This window comes from Mus caroli, unplaced genomic scaffold, assembly GCF_978045245.1.
Source record: "Mus caroli unplaced genomic scaffold, Mus_caroli_1 scaffold_12, whole genome shotgun sequence".
Classification (NCBI taxonomy): Eukaryota; Metazoa; Chordata; class Mammalia; order Rodentia; family Muridae; genus Mus; species Mus caroli.
This window is the reverse complement of record NW_028227267.1, coordinates 60,865,130-60,889,731: the sequence shown is the minus strand read 5'-3', so window position 1 is coordinate 60,889,731 and position 24,602 is coordinate 60,865,130. Positions and strand designations below refer to the sequence as shown.

At 43.4% G+C, this 24,602-nt stretch overlaps 1 protein-coding gene across 3 annotated transcripts in view; it reads right to left on the bottom strand.

Annotated features, from left to right (window-relative positions):
- Kif13b (kinesin family member 13B) overlaps positions 1-21,604 on the bottom strand; it is a 159,051-nt gene extending 137,447 nt beyond the window's left edge. For all 3 annotated transcript variants that reach the window (XM_021181269.2, XM_021181270.2, XM_029469046.2), the window contains exons 1-2: positions 21,469-21,604; positions 4,491-4,584 (exon numbers count right to left, since the gene is read on the bottom strand). In XM_021181269.2, coding sequence (XP_021036928.1) covers positions 4,491-4,584; positions 21,469-21,523 — 149 coding nt within the window. In that variant the 5' untranslated portion in view covers positions 21,524-21,604. The remainder of the gene's footprint in view (positions 1-4,490; positions 4,585-21,468) is intronic.
- Positions 21,605-24,602: the final 2,998 nt, after the last annotated feature.

The window sequence follows — 24,602 nt, the reverse complement described above, 5'->3', positions numbered from 1 at the left end:
CCACAATTATGCTACTGTCAATTGAAAAAAGTTTGTTCTAGTGGTTGAAAAGCCCAACACTGTGTTCTTGCCAGTGAGTTAGGTTAGACAGCATTAGCACTAACAGTTGACAGAACCTCACAGACCCGAAGGAACATTTCTAGGCAGAGCCACAACAGGAAGCGTCTGTCTACGTGGGTGAGGTCTAGAGAGGCAGCATTAGTCACATGACAGTGCTGGTACTCTGTTTAGAAGGTTTATAGTTTAAGAATATCTAAAATAGTTTAAAAACTGTAAAGCTGCAACACATGATTTGCACTCCTAGTTACTAGAAAACTAAGGAAAGCACTAACTAGCTTTGAGTAAAGTAAGGTGAAAACAGGAACGCACTTCTACTGATCGACAAAAAAAAAAATCTCTGAATGCATTATCAGAAAGATCTTATAGTACAGGTCAGACATATTGCTCGTTAAGAAGGGGTTCTAAAGAAAAGCACTTGGTAAGTTAGAACTGTGAGGGTTATTCCTAAATTTCTAATCCTAAAAGGCTACAAATTTTCTAGAACCTAGGTAACTTCTTGACAGCCAGAGATTCTTAAATACTAAACATATTTTGATTTTTAAAGTATTTATCACCTTTATTAAGCTCTATTATAGCTTACTAAATACAGCATGGACTTCAACTTGAATAGAATATAAAAATAATAGCAATACTAAGAGTAACAGCTGACATTTCTAGAGGGTTCACTGTGTACTTAGAACATACTATGAAACGCAGGTTAGACTCTAACTTACTATGTAGCCCAGGCTGGCAATCCTCCTGCCTGCCTCAGCCTCCCAAGTGTTAGGAACTCTGATGCAAACACTTCCGTGTTAACTGAAAATCCCTAGTTTTCTAGTTATAAGTACAGATCCTATAAAGTTGTCATTCATTATTCTGCACTCTGCAAGATAATTAATCACATTAGTAGAAGTTTAAGGAATGGCTAGAGAGATGGCTCATGGTGAACAGCATTGCTGCTCTTCCAGAGAACCAGAGTTCAGTTCCCAGCACCTACATAGGGTAGTTCACAGCCACCTGTAACTCCAGTCCCAAGAGGTATGACATTCTCTTCTGGCCCAACAGGCACTTACACACATATAGCAGACACAGTCACACATAGGAAAATAAAAATATATCTTTAAGAAAAAAATTTATCCAAAATTAAATTTTAATCTCCTAATGTATGATTTCCTATTTTTTTTCAAATTTACAAAGTTAGTATATACAACTGACTACTACATTTGAGATTTCTTTTTTCTCTTTTCAACTAAGTATTACAAAAGAGAGAGAGAGAGAGGAAGAGAGGAAGAGAGGCAGAGAGGCAGAGAGGCAGAGAAAGGAAGAAAGGAAGAAAGGAAGAAAGGAAGAAAGGAAGAAAGGAAGAAAGGAAGAAAGAAAGAAAGAAAGAAAGAAAGAAAGAAAGAAAGAAAGAAAGAAAGAAAGAAAGAAAGGAAGAGAAAAGGAAGAAGACAGACAGTTAGCTGTGTGGAATATATTCAGCAAGCAGAAGGCAGAAGCAGGAGGGTCACTACAAGTTCAAGACCAGCCTGGTCTAGCCATTAAGTTCCAGGCAAGGAATAGTGAGTCTTTTGCACACTAGCAATATTCTGTTTCTTTTTCTCATTTTTACTTAATTTGCTGTTCTTTCACAGGTGAAGGTCAGGGAACATCTTTCAGGAGTCAGTTCTCTCCTTCTACCATGGTTTCAGGTCAGCAGGCTTGGTAGCAAGCACTTTCATTAGGTAAGCAGTAATACACTGGCTTTTTTCCTTTACATGATGCCAATTGTAGAAGGATATCCAAGTCATAAAAACTCACCAAGTTGTGCACTTTTCTGTACATGTATATGCTTCAATGAAAATTTGTTATTTAAAAGTCTATGTTTCAAAGCTGGGTGTGATGGCATATGCCTGCAGTCTCAGCACTCTGAAAGAAGGGGCAGGAAGTTCATTAATTACTTCAAGGCCAGCCTGGGCTACATAGTGATGTAGGGATGCACTGTCTCAAAAGTCAAGTTTCTTAACTTTACTTGACTAAAAAACATTACATATAATCATATTTAATCCTTCTTACAATAGTAATGTCCAATTTCTATTCTTACTATATGAGAGAAAAGAAGCACCCAAAATAATCTATAGAATCGGAAAGTGCTCCTTCTTTTACAAACCTCCAACACTGGAAGCCCTCAAGGGTGTGTGTGTGTTTGTCTGTTTGTTTGTTTGTTTGTTTTTAAAGAAGGTGAGGTTTTTTCCTAAGATTTATTTATTTTACGTATATGAGCACACTGTAGCTGTCTTCAGACACACCAGAAGAGGGCATCAGATATCATTGTAGATAGTTGTGAGCCACCATGTGGTTGCTGAGAATTGAACTCAGGACCTCTGGAAGAGCAGTTGGTGTTCTCAACCACTGGGCCATAACTCCAGCCTGGAGTTTTAAGTTCTGTGTGCTCCCTCCATTTTTAGTCACCTTCTCAGGCAGCTACATCCCACAATCCAACAGACTGCTCCAAAAGACAGTGGCTGTATCTACCTGTCCCATACCAAACTAAGGCTTCAGAGCTGAATGCTTCTCTAAACCAGAGATGCTACTGGGCTGGAGCACCTGCCACCAAACCTGGTGGCCTGGGTTCAATTCCTGGGAACCACAAAGAAGGAAAGAACCAACTCCAATTGGTTGTTGACTTCTGACCTCTATGTGCATGCATACCCATGCATACCCTACACATACCATAAATAAATACATAAAAACTCAATGGGTTCTAGAGTCTTACACTAGCCTTGAACAGGAAAATGTGATAGAATTAACCTGTATGACCCACACAATGGACACAGATATGCTTCCTCCTGGCTTGGTCTCCTTTGGGACACATATTTTAGAACTGGTTACCAGGATTATGAATTGCTGTCCTGCATATATCCTCAGAGGCACCTCCATTCAACAGGGGATATGAACTACTAGGCCTGATGACCAAGCCACGCCCAGATGATTCCAAACCCTGTGTTCAGGTCTTCTAGCCAGATCCCACATAGCATGGATCAGAGCAAACCATCCTCCCACTGTGCCCTGACTGGTGACCTGTACCGCACAAATTGATGACTGCTGTATGAAGCTGCTGTGCTTCTGAGGTAACTGGTAACAATACGTAACAGAAATCCTTATCACTAAAGATATCACTAAGTCATATCTTCACCATCAGTAGCAATAAACATTTGCAGAACACTACAAAATGCTTAACCATACACTAATTTGATCTTTAAAGGAAAATAATTCTATGAGATAGGTAAATCTGATGTCATAGAGATTGCCTCAAATAAGTTAAAAATAAATAGCTACAGGCCAGGCATGATGGCTAACACCTGTAACCTAACCACTCAGGAGGCTAGGGCAAGATTTCTATGAGTTCCAGGATAGCTATGACTACAAAACCAAGCCCTAAGCGGGCGAGGAGGGGAAACTACAGTTACAGCTATGGAAGGATTCAATTCAGAACGTCTGAACCCAAGTCCAGCACTCCTTAGAACTCAAGCCAAAGGACCACCATGAAGTGCCACAGCCACATTATCACAATATTTAAAGTACATACTTTGCATGGGGCACCAGAGCAGAAAGTCTCCCCTCCTGACCTAAGTCGAGGGTCAGCACAACAGCATCCCCATAGAGATGTCCCCCATAAGACCCTTCTTTCCTACTTTACTCTGCTGTCTACATTGCCATTTTTTTCTAATTCACCTCATAATTATCAAAAAACTAACAAAAACTACAAGCAGAGATAGGTGTGGTGGCATACACCTATAATTCCAGTACTCAAAGAGATAGCAGAAAACTGTAAGTTTAAGGCTAGCCTGGGCTACAATGTAAATCTCCTTGTCTACTTGCTATAATCTAAGCCCAGCTTATTTGATCTAATTAATTTCACTCCAATTTTTTTAGAAAAACATAATCTCATCACTCTCTCCCAATTCACTTTTCCCCTCTTTCTCTTTTGGTTCATATATTTGCCCAAGTCCACAAGTGAGGCTGAAATATCCATCCTTAGCCTAACAGTCAAGGTGTGCCTCAAAGAGTTAACAGAGCACAGTAATTAAGTTAGGTGGTCTCCAGTCTGCCTGTGTTTAGAGGAAACAACCCTCTGAGGGCTATAAGAAAGGCAGCCCCTGGAATGGCCAAAGTAAAAGCCACCAGGATAAGTCAGTGCACAGGCTCCCTTCCTGCCCTCTCCTGCTGCCCACCTGCCTGGTCCATCAGCCAGCACCAGCTTCTTGAAGTCCGCCTCATCACTTCAGCCCTTAGTGCCCACATGTCATGAGTCCCCACTGTCCCCCTGGCTATCTGCAGCACTCCTGACATCCCTCACTCATCGTCAGCCTGGGAACAGCCTCCTGGTAGCCATGTAGCTTTAGGAGCACCCTCATTTGTCCAGGAGCCAGTGATGATTTCAGTGAATATGGTATTGCTTCATAACTTACCGGGCATCTCCTTTGGAAAGATTTGTATTTACAGGATTCAGAATAACTTTGTTCGCTTCAACATCCACCACACATTTGGTATGTAAGTCAATTTCTGCAGGAAAAAAAAAAAAGTAAGTAAAAAAAAAGGCCATCATGCTTAAGAAATAAATAATTTCGGGAAAGTATTTAACAGAAATCCCAGTGTTCTGTGAAAACTGTACTAAGAATAGACAGGAACTTTCTCAGTCTAATAAAGCGTAACCTCATCACATCACCTTGATGGTGAAGGACTGGACAGCTTAACCCCCAACATCAGCACAAGGCTGGTTACCGCTCAAATTCTACTCAGCTCTGCACTGGACATTCTGGTCAAAGCAGTCAGGCAAGAAAAACTAATACAGGCATCCAGACTGGAAAGGAAGGAAGGTGTGAATTCTCTATTTGCAGACGGTTCCACCTTGTGTACTGAAAAGTCCTATAGGACCCACTAATAAAAGATCAAACAACATGTATGTGTATGTGTGTGTACTGTATGTGTGTGCGGTGTGTGTATGTATACACTGTGTGTGTACATAATATACTTTTAAATATAGAAGTATCCATTGTGTTTCTATACACCAACAATGGAAATGTGAAAATGATATTTTTCAAAAATTGCGCTTAAAATAGCATCAAAAATGTTTAATTAGGAATAAATTGAAATTAAATTCAAGATTTGTATAACAAAAACTCAAAAACACAGTTGAAAAAGTTAAGGACTTAAAAAAGTGGGAAGACATTCTGCATTCACAAATAAAATCTTCACACTGCTAAGACAGCAGTAACTCCCAGAGCAAAGGTTCACAGCAGGGCCTGAAGCTGTAATGGCAAGAGCTGAGAAACTCTGAGTAAATCCCTAGATCCTTAGCAACATGGGCAGGGATGGGAATGACACAGAGAAAAGACCATACAAAACTAAAGAAAAAATGTTTGCCAAGCACATCTATATACTAAGGGACCTGCACTAGAATATATAGAGAACTCAGTTGCACATGGAAGTGCAGGAGGTAACCAAGCTCTAGGGGAAAAGGCAGATGGAGCGGGGTTCAAGACAACCCTCAGATGGTTAGGGGTGTAGAGACCAGCCTAGTCAAGAAATACTGTCTTAGATAATAACAACAATGTCTTACACTTCAATAGTAATAATGATCAATAATTTAATTTTCAAATGGGCAAATTACCAGGACACCTCTCTAAACAGGTACAAGAATGCCCAGTGAGCACAGGAAGACATGCAGCACCATGTGGTGCATATGGTATCACTAGACACCACAGAAAGGCGAATCAAACCACAGTGAGATGCCCCCTGACACCCACTCAGAGAACAATAGCCAACAAGACAAAAACAAAGGTTGGCAAGGATGTGCAGAAGGCATGTGACTGGCACACAAGTGGGCTGGTCACTTGGGAAAACAGCTCAACAGTTCCTAACAGGGCTAAGCAGGGTCACCATACAACCCAGCAACTCTAGATGCACTGAAACCTGCATCGACACAAAAATTACTAGACAAAACATAATGACAGTGTGTTTTGCATAAAGTAGAAAAAGAAACAACCCCAGAAGTCCACAAGCAAAAAACAGATAATGTGAATTGCCACAGAATGGAACATTATTCAATAATTAAAATGAGTAGGGCCAGTGAGATGGCACAGCAGGAAAAGGGCTTGATGGGCAAGCCTGATGACCTGCATTCCACCCTTGGAACAACCCACAGTGGAAGGAAAGCATCAGCTCCACAAAGCTGTCCTCTCAGCTCCACATATGCAGGCTAGTACACACAACACTAAGTTTTAAAGTAATAAAATGAATGAACTCCTGATACAAGCCACTACTTGGCTGAGGCTTACAGTGACCTAAAAAAGATAGTCAAAGGCCAGTAGGATGGCTAACTGGCAAAGGCACTTAAAATGCAAACCTTAAAATGCAGGTTCCTTCCCTGTTGCCTATGTAAAGGTGGAAGGAGAGAACCAGTCTGACCTCCACACATGCACCATGGCATGCACACACACACACGTCATACATACATACCACCACCAATAATAATAATAATATAAAAACTTTAATTGACAGTCACAAAGAACCACATGATATGAGATTCCATTCAATCTCATACCTAAGTGGAGAAATGTACAAAAGAAAAAGCAGATGAGGGGTGTCTGGTGCAAAGGAACAACTGCTGCAGGTCTAGTTTTCTTCTGAGGGTGACAAAATGTGTTCCTGAGCATACAGCTGAACTAAGTACAAACCACAAAGCTGGATCCATTGTTTGGATGGGAATTGTGTCTGAGCACAGCTGTTTTTAAAAAAGAATCCTCTGCCTGTGTTTATGTTCTCTAGTTTTTATATTCTTCTATTTGTCTGATCCAAAGAATAAAACTGCTTCAGTCTGCCGGGCGTGGTGGCGCACACCTTTAATCCCAGCACTCGGGAGGCAGAGGCAGGCGGATTTCTGAGTTCGAGGCCAGCCTGGTCTACAAAGTGAGTTCCAGGACAGCCAGGGCTACACAGAGAAACCCTGTCTCAAAAAAAACAAAAAAAAAAAAAAAACTGCTTCAGTCTGCCTTACTCCCCACTGCCAAAAGATAAGCTCTCAGGAAAGGGGCTGTGCCCTGTGGACTCAGTTGTAGCTCCCAAATAAGCTTGGCCAAATTGTCTATGCAACATTTGTAATAAAGTATTTCCATGTCAAAGAAGGGCACATTTTTTACTCATTTTAACTTACATAGCAAAATAAGACCGTTCCTCCTTTGCTAGCCCTAAGTTAACTTTTGCATATCTACTACTCTTTGATTTCTCTCCAGTTTCACCTAGATGTGAAAGACTAATTCCAAAAAGGGAGGTTTTCCTCTGTGGTGGCCAGTTAGCCTTGGCATTTTCTTCCAATGCTTTGGGCTTGGCTCGGCACTAGGAGGCAACTTTGTAAAGCGAGCCCTGCTTCTGTGGGTTGAGCTTGAGCACCTCCAGGCATGGAGATTTGCTAATAGGCTTGCCCAGTGGTATCTGACCACACTGCATGAGCTGGCCCCTCACACAGATCTCTATTACACAAACACATCACTAAAGCTCCGGAAGCACTGACTCAGAACCCACAATCACATCGCCCACCACAAAGGCCATGTAGCTTTGAGTTTGCTAAGAATGCCTCCTGCAAAACTGGATTTTCACCAAGAATGTACAAGCAAATTATCTTGAGTTGGGAGAAAATTCAAGGAATCTAAACATTTTCCTTCAACAGCCACACACTTGTATGCTTCTGCCCTGCTTGCCACCATTTTTTTTCCAGACAAGGTATTACTTTCACCCAGGCTGGAATCAAACTCATGCTCCTCTTCCCTCAGTTTGCCATGTGCTGGGATACAGGAATGTGCTTAAACTCCCTAGCAAGCCCCACTCTCGTAACAGCTTCTCCTTTTGCAACACACACATACACACACACCATGTAGGTCATCAAATGCAATTAATACTTTGGAAGCATTAAATGGTATTATTAAGAAGCTGGAAATTTTCATCACCAAGTATCATTTAGTAATTAAAACATCGAATGTGAATTCACTTTATCCCAAAGACACTGACATTTATAAATACCCCTACATGCCACTCAAATGCAGCCTTTAACACATAATTAGCTATCTGCAATTCTTTATTAGCTCAGGGCTTTTTGCTTATTCATTTATTTTTTTTGTTGTTGGGAGTGGTTTTCTTGAGATGGCATTTTACCCTGAAACCCAGACTGGAACGAAAGGCGATCCTCCTGGATCCTCCTGCCTCTGGAATGTTGGGATTACCAGAGTGAGAAGCCACACCCATAGCTCAGTATTTACCAAATAAAACTCCCACCCCAATTCTGTCAACTGGTGGACAGACATCAAGAGAGGCTTTTCACAGGAGTGTTTAGAATGTGTCAGGGCTTACAGTCTAGGACACACACCCAAACAACCAGTGAGGTTTGGAGAGCTTGAAGGCTGGTTATCCAAGAAAACATTTTAAGGTTATGAAGAGAAGGCTCAATAGGTAAAAGTGGTTTACTCAACACGAGAATCTGACTTTGACCCTCACACCCACCTAAAAAGCTTAGCATGTTTGCAACAAAATGGCACGCTCTGGGCTTAGGGATGGACTGCATCTCAAAAAATAATGTGGAGAGTGAGCGAGGAAGACACCTGGCATCATCCTCTAGCCTCTGCTTGCACACACTGACACACACATGTACATACATAACACAACGGCCATATACTACCTCTGTGAAAATAAAGCTGCAGAGTTCATTCACAGCAGTATTATTCATAATCTCCAAAGTGGAAGAAACCTAAGAATCCATTACTGATGGCTGGATAGACAACACACACATACATACACCCGGCACGAATAACATTATTCAGCCTTTAAAAACAAACAAATTTGTTATATTTATTTTTGAAACAGGATCCCATGTAACTTAGGCTATATATGTAGCTGAGGCTGTCCTTGAACTCCCAATCCTCCGGTCTCTACTCCTAAGTGCTGGGACCACAGGTGTGTGACACCACACTCACTTCAGGGTTGACCCTTGGGGTAACTATGTTACACGAATGAAGTAATGGCAGAAAGAGAAGTACCAGAAGATTCCACCTACATGAGTCCCAGAGTCAGATTCACAGACGGGAAAAAAGAATGGCAGGTTCAGCAGGCTGGATAGGAGTTAAGAGTTAAGAGTTAAACAATTGCGGGGGGGGGGGGGGGTGCTTTATTGGGGAGGTGCTTTATTGGGGGGGGTGGCAGGAGGAGAGGCAGGGCCTCACACTGTAACCCAAGCTGGCTAAAACACTTGCAGCAATCCTCCAGCCTCTGCCTCTGGTCTCTACCTCCCAATTGCTGGAATTAGTTATACATCACCATACCTAATTTTACAATGTAAAAAGGTTCTCTCTGCTCATGGATGGTGGTGATGGTAACGCAATGTGAAATGTCCGTAATGTCTCTGACCACGACACTTAAAATGGTTCAAACATACCCAAATACTAATCAGTATTACAATAAATAATATGGGCACATTTATTCACAATGAAACCTAAAGTAACAAGATTGAGAATTAACACTATGTCTGACAACCAATTAGAAACCTTCAGTAATACATTAAGTTTGTGTTATGACTAAGCAGGCTTTATAATCCTCAGGGCCATGGGTACTTTGATATATTCCTAAACCTTTAAAAAAAAAAAGGGGAGGGGGGTGCTGGAGAGATGGCTCAGCAAGCAGGTAAGAGCACTGACTGCTCTTCCGAAGGTCATGAGTTCAAATCCCAGCAACCACATGATGGCTCACAACTACCAGTAATAAGATCTGACACCCTCTTCTGGTGAATCAGAAGTCAGCTACAGTGTACTTATGTATAATAATAAATAAATCTTAAAAAAAAAAACTTTGCCGGGCGTGGTGGCGCACGCCTTTAATCCCAGCAGAGGCAGGGGAATTTCTGAGTTCGAGGCCAGCCTGGCCTACAGAGTGAGTTCCAGGACAGCCCAGGCTACACAGAGAAACCCTGTCTCAAAAAAAAAAGGGGGGGGGGCAGGAAATATACTGTATTAATATTAAAGGCCCCCAAAATACTATAGGTCAGTATTCCCAAAAAGGATGCACATCAAATTATTCATGATATTAACTATCAACAGCTGACACCTCTGCTTACTCAGCCAGTGTATTAGTCACTCTGTAAGAGTGAGCAATCATTTGAAACAAGTCTTTCTTCGATGTACAAATCGGCTGTGGCTTGTACCCCAATGACTTCATATTAAAATACGGGCAGGGCCTGGGACACTCCCTTTATGTAACGCATATGCTGTCTGAGGAAATGGATCTTGCACTTGTGAGTGAAGTATCAGAGATGCCCATTTGGTATTCTGCCTTTCTGGTTTCCACACCAGATTGCCCACACCCAAACACAGAGACCCTTCCTCTTCTTACCAGGCTGTCACTAAAAAAGCTAGCCCTAAGTGACTCAACACCTCTAGTGCCCACTTTATAAAGGAAGATAATAACTTACTTATGATATTCACTTTTCTTTTTTATTTATTTATCTATTTAATTATTTATTTGTTTATTTATGTATTTATTTATGTGAGCACACTGTAGTTGTACAGATGGTTGTGAGCCTTCATGTGGTTGTTGGGAATTGATTTTTTTTTTTTGACTTTGGTTTTGGTTTTTTTGAAACAGGGTTTTTCTGTGTAGCCCTGGCTGCCCTAGAACTCACTCTATAGACCAGGCTGGCGTCAAACTCAGAAATCCGCCTGCCTCTGCCTCCCAAGTTCTACGATTAAAGGCGTGCACCACCTGACAGGAATTGAATTTTTAGGACTTCTGCTTGCTCCTGTCAACCCCACTGACTCCGGTTGGCCCCACTCACTCTGGCCCAAAGATTTATTTATTATTATACATAAGTATACTGTAGCTGACTTCAGACACACCAGAAGAGGACATCAGATCTCATTACGGGTGGTTGTGAGCCAACATGTGGTTGCTGGGATTTGAACTCAGGACCTTCAGAATTTGAACTCAGTGCTCTTACCCACTGAGCCATCAAACCAGCCCCCATATTCACTTTTCTATTTTAAAATCTGCAGGTAATGTGTGGTCTTGTTTTCAAGTTCCAACCCCTCACTTATCTACACTGCTTATGGAAGCAGTTTACACTTCTCTGGACTCCTCTGTCTGACTGTGGCCCAACGTTCCAGATCAGGGGCTAAAAACTAGCAATACCATGTAAGTAAAAAGCAAACTGGGAGTTGGCAAGATGGCTCAGAGGGTAAAGGCACCTGCCATCTAAGCAGATGACCTGTGTTTCGCCCTCAGGAAGAAGAAAACTGATTCCTACAAGTTGTCCTCTGACCTCTGCATGTGCTGTGCCACACGTGCTGCTCCCCAATAAATACAAGCAATACTTTTTTAAAAAAGATTTATTTATTTGTTCCATGTATGTGGGTAGACTGTCACTGTCTTCAGACACACCAGAAGAGGGCGTCATATCCCATTACAGATGGTTGTGAGATACCATGTGGTTGCTGGGAATCAGTGCTCTTAACCACTGTGTCATCTCTCCAGCCCACATGTAATACTTTTTAAGGAAAGCAAAATGGACTTCCTTATGTAAGACATATAAATACATATTGGAAGTATGCTCTACCTTTATATATCAGTGAATATCAAAATCTACTCAACTAATAAATGACGGCAATGGATTGAGTTCTACTATGGGTGAGCACTGAGGAGATGCAATAAGAGATGATGTGGGTCAAGGAAAGGAGGGGTCAGCATGAAAACTTTCAGTAATTTTATTTGGCCTCAAACACAAAATATGCACACTCAAAATCACAACCAAACCTCAAGATTTAGAAATGGGTGATTAAGCCGGGCGTGGTGGCGCACGCCTTTGATCCCAGCACTCGGGAGGCAGAGGCAGGTGGATTTCTGAGTTCGAGGCCAGCCTGGTCTACAAAGTTCCAGGACAGCCAGGGCTATACAGAGAAACCCTGTCTCAAAAAAAAAAAAAAAAGAAAAAGAAAAAGAAATGGGTGATTAAAACCCTTGGCTGGAGAGATGGCTCAGCAGTTAAGAGCACTGACAGCTCTTTAAGATGTCCTGAGTTCAATTCCAAGCAACCACATGGTGGCTCACCACCATGTGTAATGAGTTCCGATGCTCTCTTCTGGTGGGTCTGATAGCTACAATATACTCACTTACATAAAATAAAATAAAATAAAATAAAAATCTTTAAAAAAAATTAGAACTGGTGTATGCCAGAGCACAAAATGAATATACTCCTCCATACAAAAACCTGTACACCTGCCAGGCAAGGTAGCACAGCCTGCAATGCCAGCACGCCACAAGAGAAGGGATGCAGAAATGGGGACGGGCCACAGAAGAGCCTGAATCAAAAAGCTGAACTTACCTCAGGCAAGGTGGGTCACTTAATCCCAGCATTCTGCAGGCAGGGACAGGAGGAACTGTGTAAATTCAAGGCAACTTGGTCTACAAGGTGAGCTCCAGGTAAGACAGAGCTACACAGTGAACCTACATCTCAAAACAAACAAAAAATCCACATAAACAAAAAAATCTAAAAGAAAAACCCTAAACCTCATAGCAGCTTGACTCATAATAGTCAAAAGACAGGAACAAACCAAATGCCCACCAACTGGTCAGTAATAAACAAAATGAGGCACAATCAAATAGTATTCAGACATACAAAGAACGGAGCATTGGTTCATGCTATACAGCATGGGTAAGCCCTAGATTCATTATGCCAACTGGAAGAAGCCTGTTGTATGAGTCTATCACTATGAAACACCAGGACAGGAAAATCCACAGAGACAAGACAGGATGGGAAGTGACAGCAGCAATGGCCACAATCTGAATGTCCCAAAACACTGAAGGGAATAATTTTGGTACGTAAACCTATCTAATTTTTAAAAGGAAGAGGAAGAGCCAGGCACATGAAACTATTCAGGAGGCTAAGTAAGGCCAGCCAGGACAAGAAGGGATGGAGAAAGGAGAGAGAAGGGATTTGGGGGATGGGGGGCAACTTAGAAAGTCCCTAACCCTACAGCCCTCAATAGATATAAAATATTGCTGGAATCCTTCAAATGCTTTATATTTTCTTTCAGACAGGATTTATTGTGTTCCAGGTGGCTGCCAAGGATAACCTTGAACTCCTCCTTCTGCACCACCACACCCATTTTATATGGAACTGGGGTGGGAGCTAGGCTCTATGCATACTAAGTGAGCCCTACCAACAGAACTACAGCCACAGCCCTCTTCAAGCTTCAACATAGTCTACACACTGTCTCTGATTGTTTCAGCTCACACAATTCTTCTCGCTTTCAATCTTTTAATCTTTCCAAGAAAATGGAACTCTCTGGGCCTTCCCATTAAAGAACCATCCTCTTCCTCCTCCCACATTTCAAAGTTTTCCCTCTCCAACGGCTTTCTGTATATAACTGGCCCAAATGTCTCCTAGACTTTAAGAAGAAACTAAATAATTAAGAGGCTGGAAAGGCCTAGCGCTGGCTGCCTGGCCCTCTAGACCACGCCTTTGCCTTCTCGTCCCTGAGGAGCTGACAGAATATTCCCATAGACTCACAGCCTCAATATCGGCATGCCCAATTGGTATGCTCAACACACTGCCTACACCCCCACTCCATCACCAAATCATCCATCTAGCTAGATGATGTTACTATGAAAATTACCATCAACACCATGAGGCCAAAACAAATGCCCATTCCTGTGATATCTGACTCTAGGCCAATTATTCTGTGATACATTTTGTCTCCATGATCTTATACAGCATTTCTGCCCCTTGGTTCTCTTGGGTTCCTTTGGCCTCTGTGACCTCTTCCCTCACACAGGCCCTAACATAAATTCTCTCTTCTACGGTAATGACTCCAGGTCTGTACAGATTCTTAGTCTCTCTTACACAATGCCTCTGTCCATTTAACTGTGGGTAACCACTGAGTGTCTTCCCGGCACCTGTAACAGCTAACTCGACAGGTGCAGATACTGTACCTGGCACATCCCCATTGACTCAAGCCGGCTAATGACTCAGAGCATGGTTCATTGTCTCCAAGACCTCCCCTAAAACCTGCCTCTCCTGCACTTGTTGGCAAGAGCCACCAGCATGCACCCCATCATCTAAAGCAGACCTGAGGTGGATTCAGTAGGCTCAGTGCTCCAAGGTGAACACCATCTGAACTCACTTCATTTGTAGCATTCACTGGAACCCCTCTACATCACCACCATGGGCCTTGGAGGCAAGGAAGACAGCCAGGACTGTTAGCAGTGCATGCTCAAACCCAAGCCCTACTGCTCTACAACTGTCATTACTGCACAAGCATCTGCAGCCTGAGCCACCTGCTGTTACCTAAGTTCCTCTGGTCAGGATAGTGACTTACCAGCATGGTGACTTGTGCCTGTGTTTACTCATCACTACGGATGCTGAGGTAGGACTGTTGTAAGTTTGAAGCCAGCCTGACTCACTAGGTTGTACAGTGACACCCTATGCAAAGGGAAGAAAGACCATTCCTCTCAGAATTGCCAGGTTCCTCTGACTACCATTTGTCTTCAGATCTGCCTGGTTCCTGAGAGGCCCAGTAAAAGCACAAGTTCTGATGGCAGGCACCCAAAATACTAGTTTGATTATCCTACAAGGCTAATAATCCCCTTCTCTGGGATTATGAAATATAGAAATTCTACTAAAACATTTCAAAGTTCAGCTTGAAGAATACAGTACGCCTGTGTATTTTCTAAAAACTAGATGTGGGCCAGGTGTAGCAATGCACACATTTAATCCCATCAGATGATAGGCAAAAGCAGTCACATCTCTGTGAGCTCGCTCAAGGCCAGCCTGGTCTACATAACAAGTTACCAGAACAGCCAGGGATACAAACTAAGATTCTATCTAAAGAAACAAACAAAAACCAAAGCTAAAACTGTGCACCAGGCGATAGTGCGCATTTAGTTTCAGGCCCCAGAACAAATGGCTGAGGTGCATATTTTACATATCACAGCAGACCTGCACTGCAAGTTCTCCTAGCACCCCTCAGTACCTATCTGGCACACTCAACCCCTCTACCTTGAACTTTCCATTCCAGCCCAGGGGCTGAGCTGCTCTTCCCTATTTTATCCACGACATTTTGGTCTCTTGCCTATCTTCCTCCCTCTCTGCCTGAGGCTTTCTCTCTTTTCCCCTCCCTTCCCTATTGTCTCCCTTCCCATGTGACTTCCCTGGTCTCCTTCCTTGGGCCCAGTGAATTTGCCTACCAGAGAACAGTTTCCCAATAAACTTGCTTATATATACTCTAATCTGGCTTCAACTGGCTCACTGCACTGACGCAGAATAACTTATCAGTACACGTACACGCCAGCACTTGGGACGCTGAAGCAGGAAAATGGCAAGTTTGCAACCACCCTGCGCTACTTAGATGTTTGCCTTGAGGGGGGGAAAAAACCAAAACCAAAAAATACCAAAGACAGTAAACTCTAACTCACAATAGAAAATAGGAAGTCCTGAGACTGGGCTAATGATAAAGCCACATGAAACATGAAAGGCCCTGGGTTAGAGTCCCAGCAACAAACAGGAACTCAGCACAGCTACTGGAGCACGTCTTTGGAAGATCACTATCAGAGGACCAGCAAGATAATCCAGTCCACAGAAAGTGCTTACTGCAGTCCTGACAGAGTTGGAGTCCCTGGACCTACACACTGGGTGGGGGGAAAAAAAAATCAACTTCCACAAGCCCCAGCACTCCAGAAGAAAACCAGAAACAGTAGTTACTATAGTTTCTCTTCACCCAATACTTGAACTGGATAGGTTAATGAATACCATTTTCTAAGGCTTCCACAGCTTGCATGAGTGAAAACCATTCAGTCATGGATCTTCATATGCTTCCCCACAAGGCACTGTTCATCTCTGCCAAGTTTGTTCAGAGAACATGTCCTGCCATCAGTAAGCAGAGATCAATAAATCCATTTCCACTCAATAAACGCCTCAATTCATCTCCTTAAGTAATAGCTTTATCAGTGCCTTCTCCCGCATTCAGAACTGAAGAAGTGGAAAAGTGAGGGATTAGTCATGGTTGTACAGAGGTGACAGAAATGGTAACACAGGTTGTAACAAAGATGCCTGTACCTTCAGCAAAGAGCTCCAGTCCTCTGTGTACAGACCCAAGTTTCTGTCCCTGGACTGACAGCAGGAATAGTGTTGTAACGGTTGGGGTGTCTCACTGGATATTGGCACATCATGCAGATGTCCGCAAACAGCTACTTTCTGTTTCAGCAAACACTGGCAGAAATTTCCAGCCTCAGCCACCTGTGGTTCCACATTTGTCAGACATCTTTCTGAAAGATCCAAAGCCTCCCTATGATCAACACCAAGGTCAAAACCACCTGGCTTGGCCCCTCACTTCCTAGAGAAACTCTTCCTATCTCCTCCTTGATAGACAGGGCCTTCTAAGTTTCCCATTTCTGAAGTTGCCCCATATCTTTTGAATCAAGGCTACTTGAGTATGGCGAGCCTCCTCTGACTTCTCCTTCACCTGGTTTCATGTCTATCAAGTAGGCTTTAGACCTGCTCAGCTATGGCAAGGACTCAGCCATCTATTGAGTCTTCTGAGCTTGCATGCAAGGCAACCCAGCAATCTTTCTCCTTCATGCCTGTGGCCAAATGACGTCCTAAAAGTCTAGAGAGCTCCGAACCAGCCACCTAAGATGACTTCTGGCCTAGCTGTCCCCAGGAGTCCCGAGCTCCTCCCAGCCCTCCTCACCCCTTCCTCCAGTCAACCCTGCAGAATCCGCCTTTAGGACAGGCCAATCTAGTCTCTGCTGCCTAAACAGGCCTTACTCCTTCATGCCGTGCCTGTTGTGCTTGGCTTCCTCCTCAGAGAACCAAGGTCTTCCCCTCCCACCCAGGGAAATCACAGGCCTCCTGCTGGGAATGTTTGTAACCCAGATCTGCCCTCCAGGAGCAGTGAAGTCTTCCCTAATCACCAGGCATGCAGAGGTCTTTCACTCCTCAAAATTCCTATGTGTCCCTGTCACTCACCTGGCACTTAATAAGTAGCAGTGTGCTCTACCTGTTTATCTTTTTTTCATCATCTCTCCTCACATGACAGCCATTTCCTCATATAGAAACCATACAGCACACTTGAAGACACAGACAACTCGGGGCAACACAAACAAGGTCTGGCAAAATCCTTTCCACAAGAGCAATCCATTTCCTTTCACAGCTTCTGCTAGCCCTGGTCCCCTGGCTACAAGGTTTCTAGTCACCAATGGCCACACTAATAGAGTTACACACAGGGGTTCAAGTTCTGCTCTCCACATAGCATGTCTGTCTTGGCTGGCACTGCTTTCAATGCCTACATCATGGCCCCTCCACTTTAACCACCAGGACCAGGATATCTGGAAATGCTGACTCTTTTACACATAGTTTCTGACTTTTTTGTGTTTTATCTTTAAATGTTGCAGAAAGCCAACTTTAAGCTCCTTGGAAATACCTTCTGAAACAGAGTTATCACACACGCTCAGGAGCGCCTGGCTCAACTTCGGGCATAATTTTTTATTCCATTCCTTTAGCAAAAGTATTTTCCAAACACTTTATAATGGTTTTATTTTTCCTGGCTAATCTTGCACATATTTTTTAAATTGGCAGTTCCTTGATTGAAGCTCCCATGCAATCTAGTATGAGCTAGAAACCTGGCAAGTAGTCAATATGCATTTGCCTATTAAATATTTTTTTAAACTAGCCAATGTAAAATATCAAATCCCTGAAAAGGAGACTGTCCCCAATCTAAAGGGACCTGTGCTTAGAAACCCTTCAGAGAGGCTGAGGAGATGGTTCAGTGGTTACAAGCACTAGCTGCTTTAGCAGAGGACCCAAGGTTCAATTCCCAGAACCCATATCATAATAATAGTAGGTTATAATAGTAATAGGTGACTCATAAAGCCTAGCACTCCAGCTAGAGGGGATCCAACACCCTCTTCTGGCCTCTTTGGATAGTGTACACATATGGTATTACACATGGATGCAGCGAAAAAAACTCATGCACATAAGACAAAAATAAAGGCCTTTCAGATTATTTATAATAAGATATGAAACGGTCTTCTGTGCAGTATGTAGAAGAATGCAAACGTAATCTGCTGAGTTGTACAATCTGAAAGAACAGACAAAAATGGAGCCTGACAGAACAAGACAGTAAGCCTCAACTACACAGCAAGTCTGAGACTAGCCTGAGTCACCTGAGACCCAATCTCAAAACAATACTAAAAAAGGGACATCACCTGCAAATACAAGTCCAAGATCTTTTTTATTTTTTAATATTTTCTTTATTTACATTTTAAATGGTTTCCCCTTTCCAGGTCTCCCCTTCGGAAATCCCCATCTCATCCTCCTTCCCCCTGCCTCTATGAGAGTGTCCCCCCACCCACCCACCCACCCACTCCTGTCTTCCCTCTTAGGAGGCATTCCCCTACACTGGGGCATGGAACACCCTGAGGCCCAAGGGCCTCTCCTCCCACTGATGGCCCAAGATCTTTTAAGAAACATTTACCCTTTTTCTTTAGCAGTTTAGCTTCCTATTTCAGATGACTAGAAGCTGTAATGTTAAGGCCATGTAAGATTACACACACATGTGAGCATAACATCAGAATGAAAACATTAGTGTATGCAAGGCCCTGGTTAAGCCCCCAGCATCACCAAAGGAAAAAAAGGTGGAAAATAGAGGCCAGGAGGAACGAAGGTTAGTTGATTAGCAGACAAGGATGTAGAGAATTTTTTGATTTTTTAAAAAAGCAACTTTACTATGTACACAGCCCACTCACCTCAGAGATCCTTCTGCCTCCACCAAGTTTTAAGATTACAGACATCGACAGAGAGACAGACAGACACAAACACATACACACACACACACACACACACACACACTTCCTTTCTTTATCTTGACAAATTAGCCACTACAACTCTAGTTACCATTAAATTAGGAACTACCACTTAATATTCAATTAATTTTCCCAACCCCACAGACAGTTAAGCAGAAAAACTGAACCCCCTTAAGCACAACCAGCCACTGAGTCACACAAGAATCGAACCCTAAGTCAGGAGCACTCAGGACTAGACCCAACTACTTGACAGCCACATGCTATCCCTTAAAACACTACATTACCCAGAAGCAATGTTTAAACAGAATTCTTTTCAAACTCAGCAAAAAGGAGCTCAATTTTGTTACTCCCTTTTCATAGGAATTCAAGATGCCAACTTAGAAATAACAAGCTTTAAGATTCCTCTCTATTAAGCCAGGCGTGGTGACGCACACCTTTAATCCCAGCACTCGGGAAGCAGAGGCAGGTGGATTTCTGAGTTCGAGGCCAGCCTGGTCTACAAAGTGAGTTCCAGGACAGCCAGAGCTACACAGAGAAACCCTGTCTCGAAAAAAAAAAAAAAAAGATTCCTCTCTATTATATTGCATAATAACCTGTAGATGAAGAAATTATCTATGATGAGCACTAGAAACAGAAGACAGAGTAAGCAAAGAGACTACGGGGCAGCTGCCACTGGTCAATGGGGCCAAACTGTAAACATTCATTTTAAAGTGAGTTCAGCTAGGAGTGGTTGGTGCACCCCTGCAATGCACTCAGGAGGCTGAGAGAGGAAGATGACTGCAAGTCCCAGGCCACCCTGGTCTACACAAAGAGACTGCCTCTAAATAAATAAATGAGAAAAAAAAAAGACTGGGGAGATGCCTGGGTGGTTGGCTGAACTCAGATGGTTCAGTGGATAAAATCCAAGTGAGGACCAGAGTTCTGATCCTTGGCACCTAAGTTTTAAAAAGAAAAGAAGGGTCAGGTGTTGTGGCGAATACCTTTAACCCCAGCACTAAAGATCTGGGCAGAGGCAGGCAGATTTCTATGAATCTGAGGCCAGCCTGGTCTACATAATGAGTTCCAGGGCTATGTACAGAGACCCAGTCTCAAAAAAAAAGGAAAGAAGGAAAAAGGAAGGAATACAAGGAACAGCTAGAAATCATTCAACGAATATCTCAAAACTCTGAGCATTAGTAACAGCCACTGTCAGAATTACAAGCATAGCAAATTAAAGACAGTAGCTTCCTCCCAGTAAGAGAAAACCAGGAAGAGTCCGGCTCTAACTATGGGTGCCAAGCCCTGCTGTGGTGGCTGGTTAGAGGCCTCCTTCAGCACTGACATTTCCAAGTGTTTTGCAAAAAGGAAATTTTAAGAATGTGCTGAACCCTTCCTTTCCGAATCATTCCCAGATATGTTGGATTTCATTTGGCTGTTTTCTTTTTTTCTTTAGTTTTTTTTTTTTAATCGCGGTAATGATCACAATGAGATGAAGTGATCTAAAGATGTCTGGATACTCAAAAAATGGGAGAACTGAAAACTTTCAGACTTCTAAGCTACTCGCTATGTTTTGTGAGAACCTGGATGTGAGGAGACAATGAGCCGAGAGCTTAAAAAGTTCCATCTTCGGGGGAAAAGCTTGCCTCATAGACTTCTGCAGGTTCAAGTAGGCAAACCAACGACAAGAAAACAGAGACACCAACTTCCCAAGGAACAACCAACCAGAGAAATCTTTGTTAACTATTACACCTGCTTACCTCAATACATACACAAAAGGGCAAGGAGACAGAAAAACTATTTCCTACACACTAGACTTTAAACACAGTAAAAACAAACTAGAAACCTTAGAAAATGACTCCTGCACTTAATAATGATTCTAGCTAGTCAGTAGTCTAAGTCAATTAGCTGCAATTCCATCTCCCGGGAGCGCGGCAGCAACCTCAATAACAAGACTTGTCTATAAAGTGTTTTCAAACACATCACCTCATTTTAAGTACCCTGCCCAGTCACCCTCTGGTGAAGCCGCAGAGGCAAAAACCAGCTACTCCCGGGACTCAAGTTGGGCTTCAGTCTTTCCAACTTGGATAGATGATTTACGTGTCCTGGGTTTATCTACTTTCTCTACCCTCCCTACAGACTTCAGAGCATGTCTGAAAGATACAATTTCCCAAGAATCTTGGCACTGAGACTATTTATTGTTGAGATGATGACCATCACTTCAAGCAAAAGAAAAAAAAGAAACCTCTAGACAGTCATAAACCAGAAAAGAACTAAGAAGGCATGCATGCCCTTCCTTTTCTGCAAACAGCCACAAGGTGCAGGTTCAAGGGATAGAACGTGGAAAATCGAAAAGTAGGGCTGTCCGCCCTAAGAGCTGCGTACACAGGAGGACTGCGAGGCCGGAGCTGCCCCAGGCCTGGCGAGCTCGGTGACAGCTGGCGGGGCGGAGGGCTGAGGGCCCGACCGCGCCGTCGAGGGCGCACGCGCGCTAAAGGGAGCCGGCCGAGACCCCCGGGACGCCAAAGCTCTACCACCACAGGCACCTGTCGCCCCCGGCCCGGGACAAGCGCTCACCTCGTCGGTTCATTGGCCGGACCCGTACCGCCACTTTCACTTTGGAGTCTCCCATCGTGCTACTGCCGGTGTTCTCACTGCACCTCCGTCTACCTCGGCCACCGGACAAACTCTCCGAGGCCAACCCGGCGGGCGGGGGCTGTGGGGGAAAAGGGGGCGGGACCGACGAGGGGCGAGGACCGGTGCGTCCCGGGGCATGCTGGGATGTGTAGTTCCCACAAGGCAGGCGGAGGCGCTGGCGGGAAAATTCGCGCGCCGCTCTCTGGAACTTGTAGTCATCTGTCGCCGTTTTACAACTGTGCCGCTGTTCCTGTACACTCCCTCTCCTTTCCTTTCCTTCTCTTTCTTTACTTCTTCCTCTCTCTTTCTTCCTTCCTATCTGTTGCAGGATTTTCCTTGTCCATCCCGCAACACCTATCTTCCTTTTTGTGTGCGTGTGGAGAGTTTTCTGGACATTAAAATTAGCACTTTATGAATGTTAGGCAAGCGTTCTACCCTTGAGTTATATTCCCAGCCTTCCTTTTATTATTTTTTGAGATAATAAAAGTAGAGATAGTTATTAAGAAAGAGAAAGCCAACTGGCCATGGTGTCACAGGCCTTTAACCCCAGCACTTGGGAAGCAAAAATAGGCTGATGGCTGTTGAATTTAAGGCCAGCCTGGTCTATAGCATGAGATCCAGGATAGCCAGGAATATAAAGAGAAACCCTGTCTCAAAAAAAGAAAATAGAAAAAGAAAGAAAGAAAAGGCACTTCTAAGAATAGGAATGGGCTAGTGAGCTGGGAAAATACATACACTGCCTTGTTGGTGTTGGGCCTTTCCCCTTCTGTGTAATGTACTTGTTATTTATTTACTTACTTACTTACTTATTTCTTTATTGGGTGTGTGTGTGTACACATGTGGGAGCATGTGTCAAAAGACAACTTTCAAGAGTCAGTTCTCTCCTATCTACCCTATGGGTCCTAGGGATGGAATTCAGTTATCTGGCTTGCAAGCCAGAACCTTTGCCCACTGAACCATCTCAATGGCCGTGTTTGGAGTTTTGTTATAGTTGTTCATTGGGCGGGTGGGGTTTTGGGTTTTTTTTTTGTTTTGTTTTGTTTTGTTTTGTTTTACTTCTTTTTCTCTTTTTTTTATGTTTATGGATGTTTGCTTGAATGTATGTCTGTGCTGAATTCAGAAGAGGGCATCAGATCCCCTGGACCTAGAATTACAGAGAGTTGTGAGCCACCACATAGGGGCAGAGAATAGAGCCCACTGAACCATCTCTCCAGCCCCTGTGCTTTGGGTTTTGATACAGGTCCAAATGAGTTGCTCAAATTAGCTTTGTACTTGCAATCTTCCTGTCTCACTCTCTCAAGTAGTTGGAATAACAGACCTGAGGCCTCTTGCCTGCCTCTGTATCTAGCCCTAGCTGGTCTGTAAACTCACTCAGTAGACAGACTGGTCTCCACTTCAGAGATCCACCTGCTTCTGCCTTCTAAGTGATAGAGCTAAAGGTTTGCACCTCACCTCACCTCGATTCTACACGACTCTTAAACTCTAGCAATCTGTATTGAGACTACGGTGTCCAAGAACTGACCCTTCATCTGAAAACCTCTTCCTCTCCTTTTTAAGACCTGTGGGTTTGATCCTTGATTTTGATGATTTTTCTCTGACTGCCTTGTCCCCCTCTGTTTCTTTGCTGACTTGTCCTTCAGGATAAATGGATGCATTCAACCTTGACCACAGCCTCTGCATCCTCTGAGTCATAACCTTGGGTTATGGAAGCAAACTTAACTCAAATCCCACTCATTTGCCAACCTGTGGTCACGGTCAACTTATTTGGCGGCTCAAATTTCATCTTTTTTAATGTGTAAAATGGAGACCCTGTGTCACCCAACCTGCAGTGACATTTATCGTGTGAGTCAATGAAACCAAAGTGTAAATACTGTTTATCAGCCTCACAGAGACTGCTGGTTGGTGGTTTGTGCGCCAAGTCTATCCTACAAACATGTTCTGTTTAGCATTAATGACCCTTACTATATGTTAGTAACACTAAATCAAACAGGAATAGCACTGGACATACTATAATCCCAGCACTCAGCAAACCAAAACAGGAAGATTGCCATAAATTGAGAGGAGTCTAGGCTCCAAGCCCCTGCCTCAGCCTCCCAACTACTGGGACTACAGATGTGAGCTTCAATGCCCAGCCCCACTCTAGCTTCTTCTTTTTTTTTTTTTTTTTTTTTTTAAAGATTTTATTTATTATATGTAAGTACACTGTAGCTGTCTTCAGACACTCCAGAAGAGGGCGCCAGATCTCGTTGCGGATGGTTGTGAGCCACCATGTGGTTGCTGGGATTTGAACTCTGGACCTTCAGAAGAGCAGTCGGGTACTCTTACCCACTGAGCCATCTCACCAGCCCAACTCTAGCTTCTTAAACTGGGGCAGTGAGATAAGAAAAAAGAAGGTTAAGAAGTTTCAACAGGAAATTTTATTTACATGGAAATTCAGGACAAAAGCCCTGAGGAATTGTGGTTAGTCTCCCTTTGGACTCAAGGTCTCTTTTGATCCTTGGTGAAGATGCAGCAAAGGATTCTTAAGGCCTGCAAGTCACCCAGCGACAGGTGAGAGAGGAAAGACAGCTAGCTGCAGGTTGTAACCTGCAGCCTGGAGAGCCCCAGGGGCTCCACAGCCAGATAAACCGAAACTGGAGCTGTTCAAGTCAGCGTGCTCTGCGGGGTGCAGTGGGTTGCCAAAAGGAGGGAAAGCCCTGGTTTCTGTCTCGTCCCCTTGGAGGGGAATGGGGAGAGAAGAGAGAGAAAAAGCACTCTGTGCCTTTGTTTTGTAAATGGACAACCTTGGCTGGGGTAGGTGTTCTGCAGAGGTTGAAAATAGATGTGAGATATTATCAGTTAACTGCGTCTAGGAGAGCCTCATTTTACCCCCTAGATTTTGCAGATCTATCTAATCTGAGATTGACTTCTTGTTTTCTATTTGTTCCATTCATGTGGCAGTTTCTGATGCTGAGGGACTTTCCTTACCCGTTCAGTTTATTTCTTTCTTTTGAGGGGTTTGTTTGTTTTGCTTTTGAGACAGGGTCTTACTATGTAGCTCTGGCTGTCCTAGAACTCACTATGTCAACCAAGCT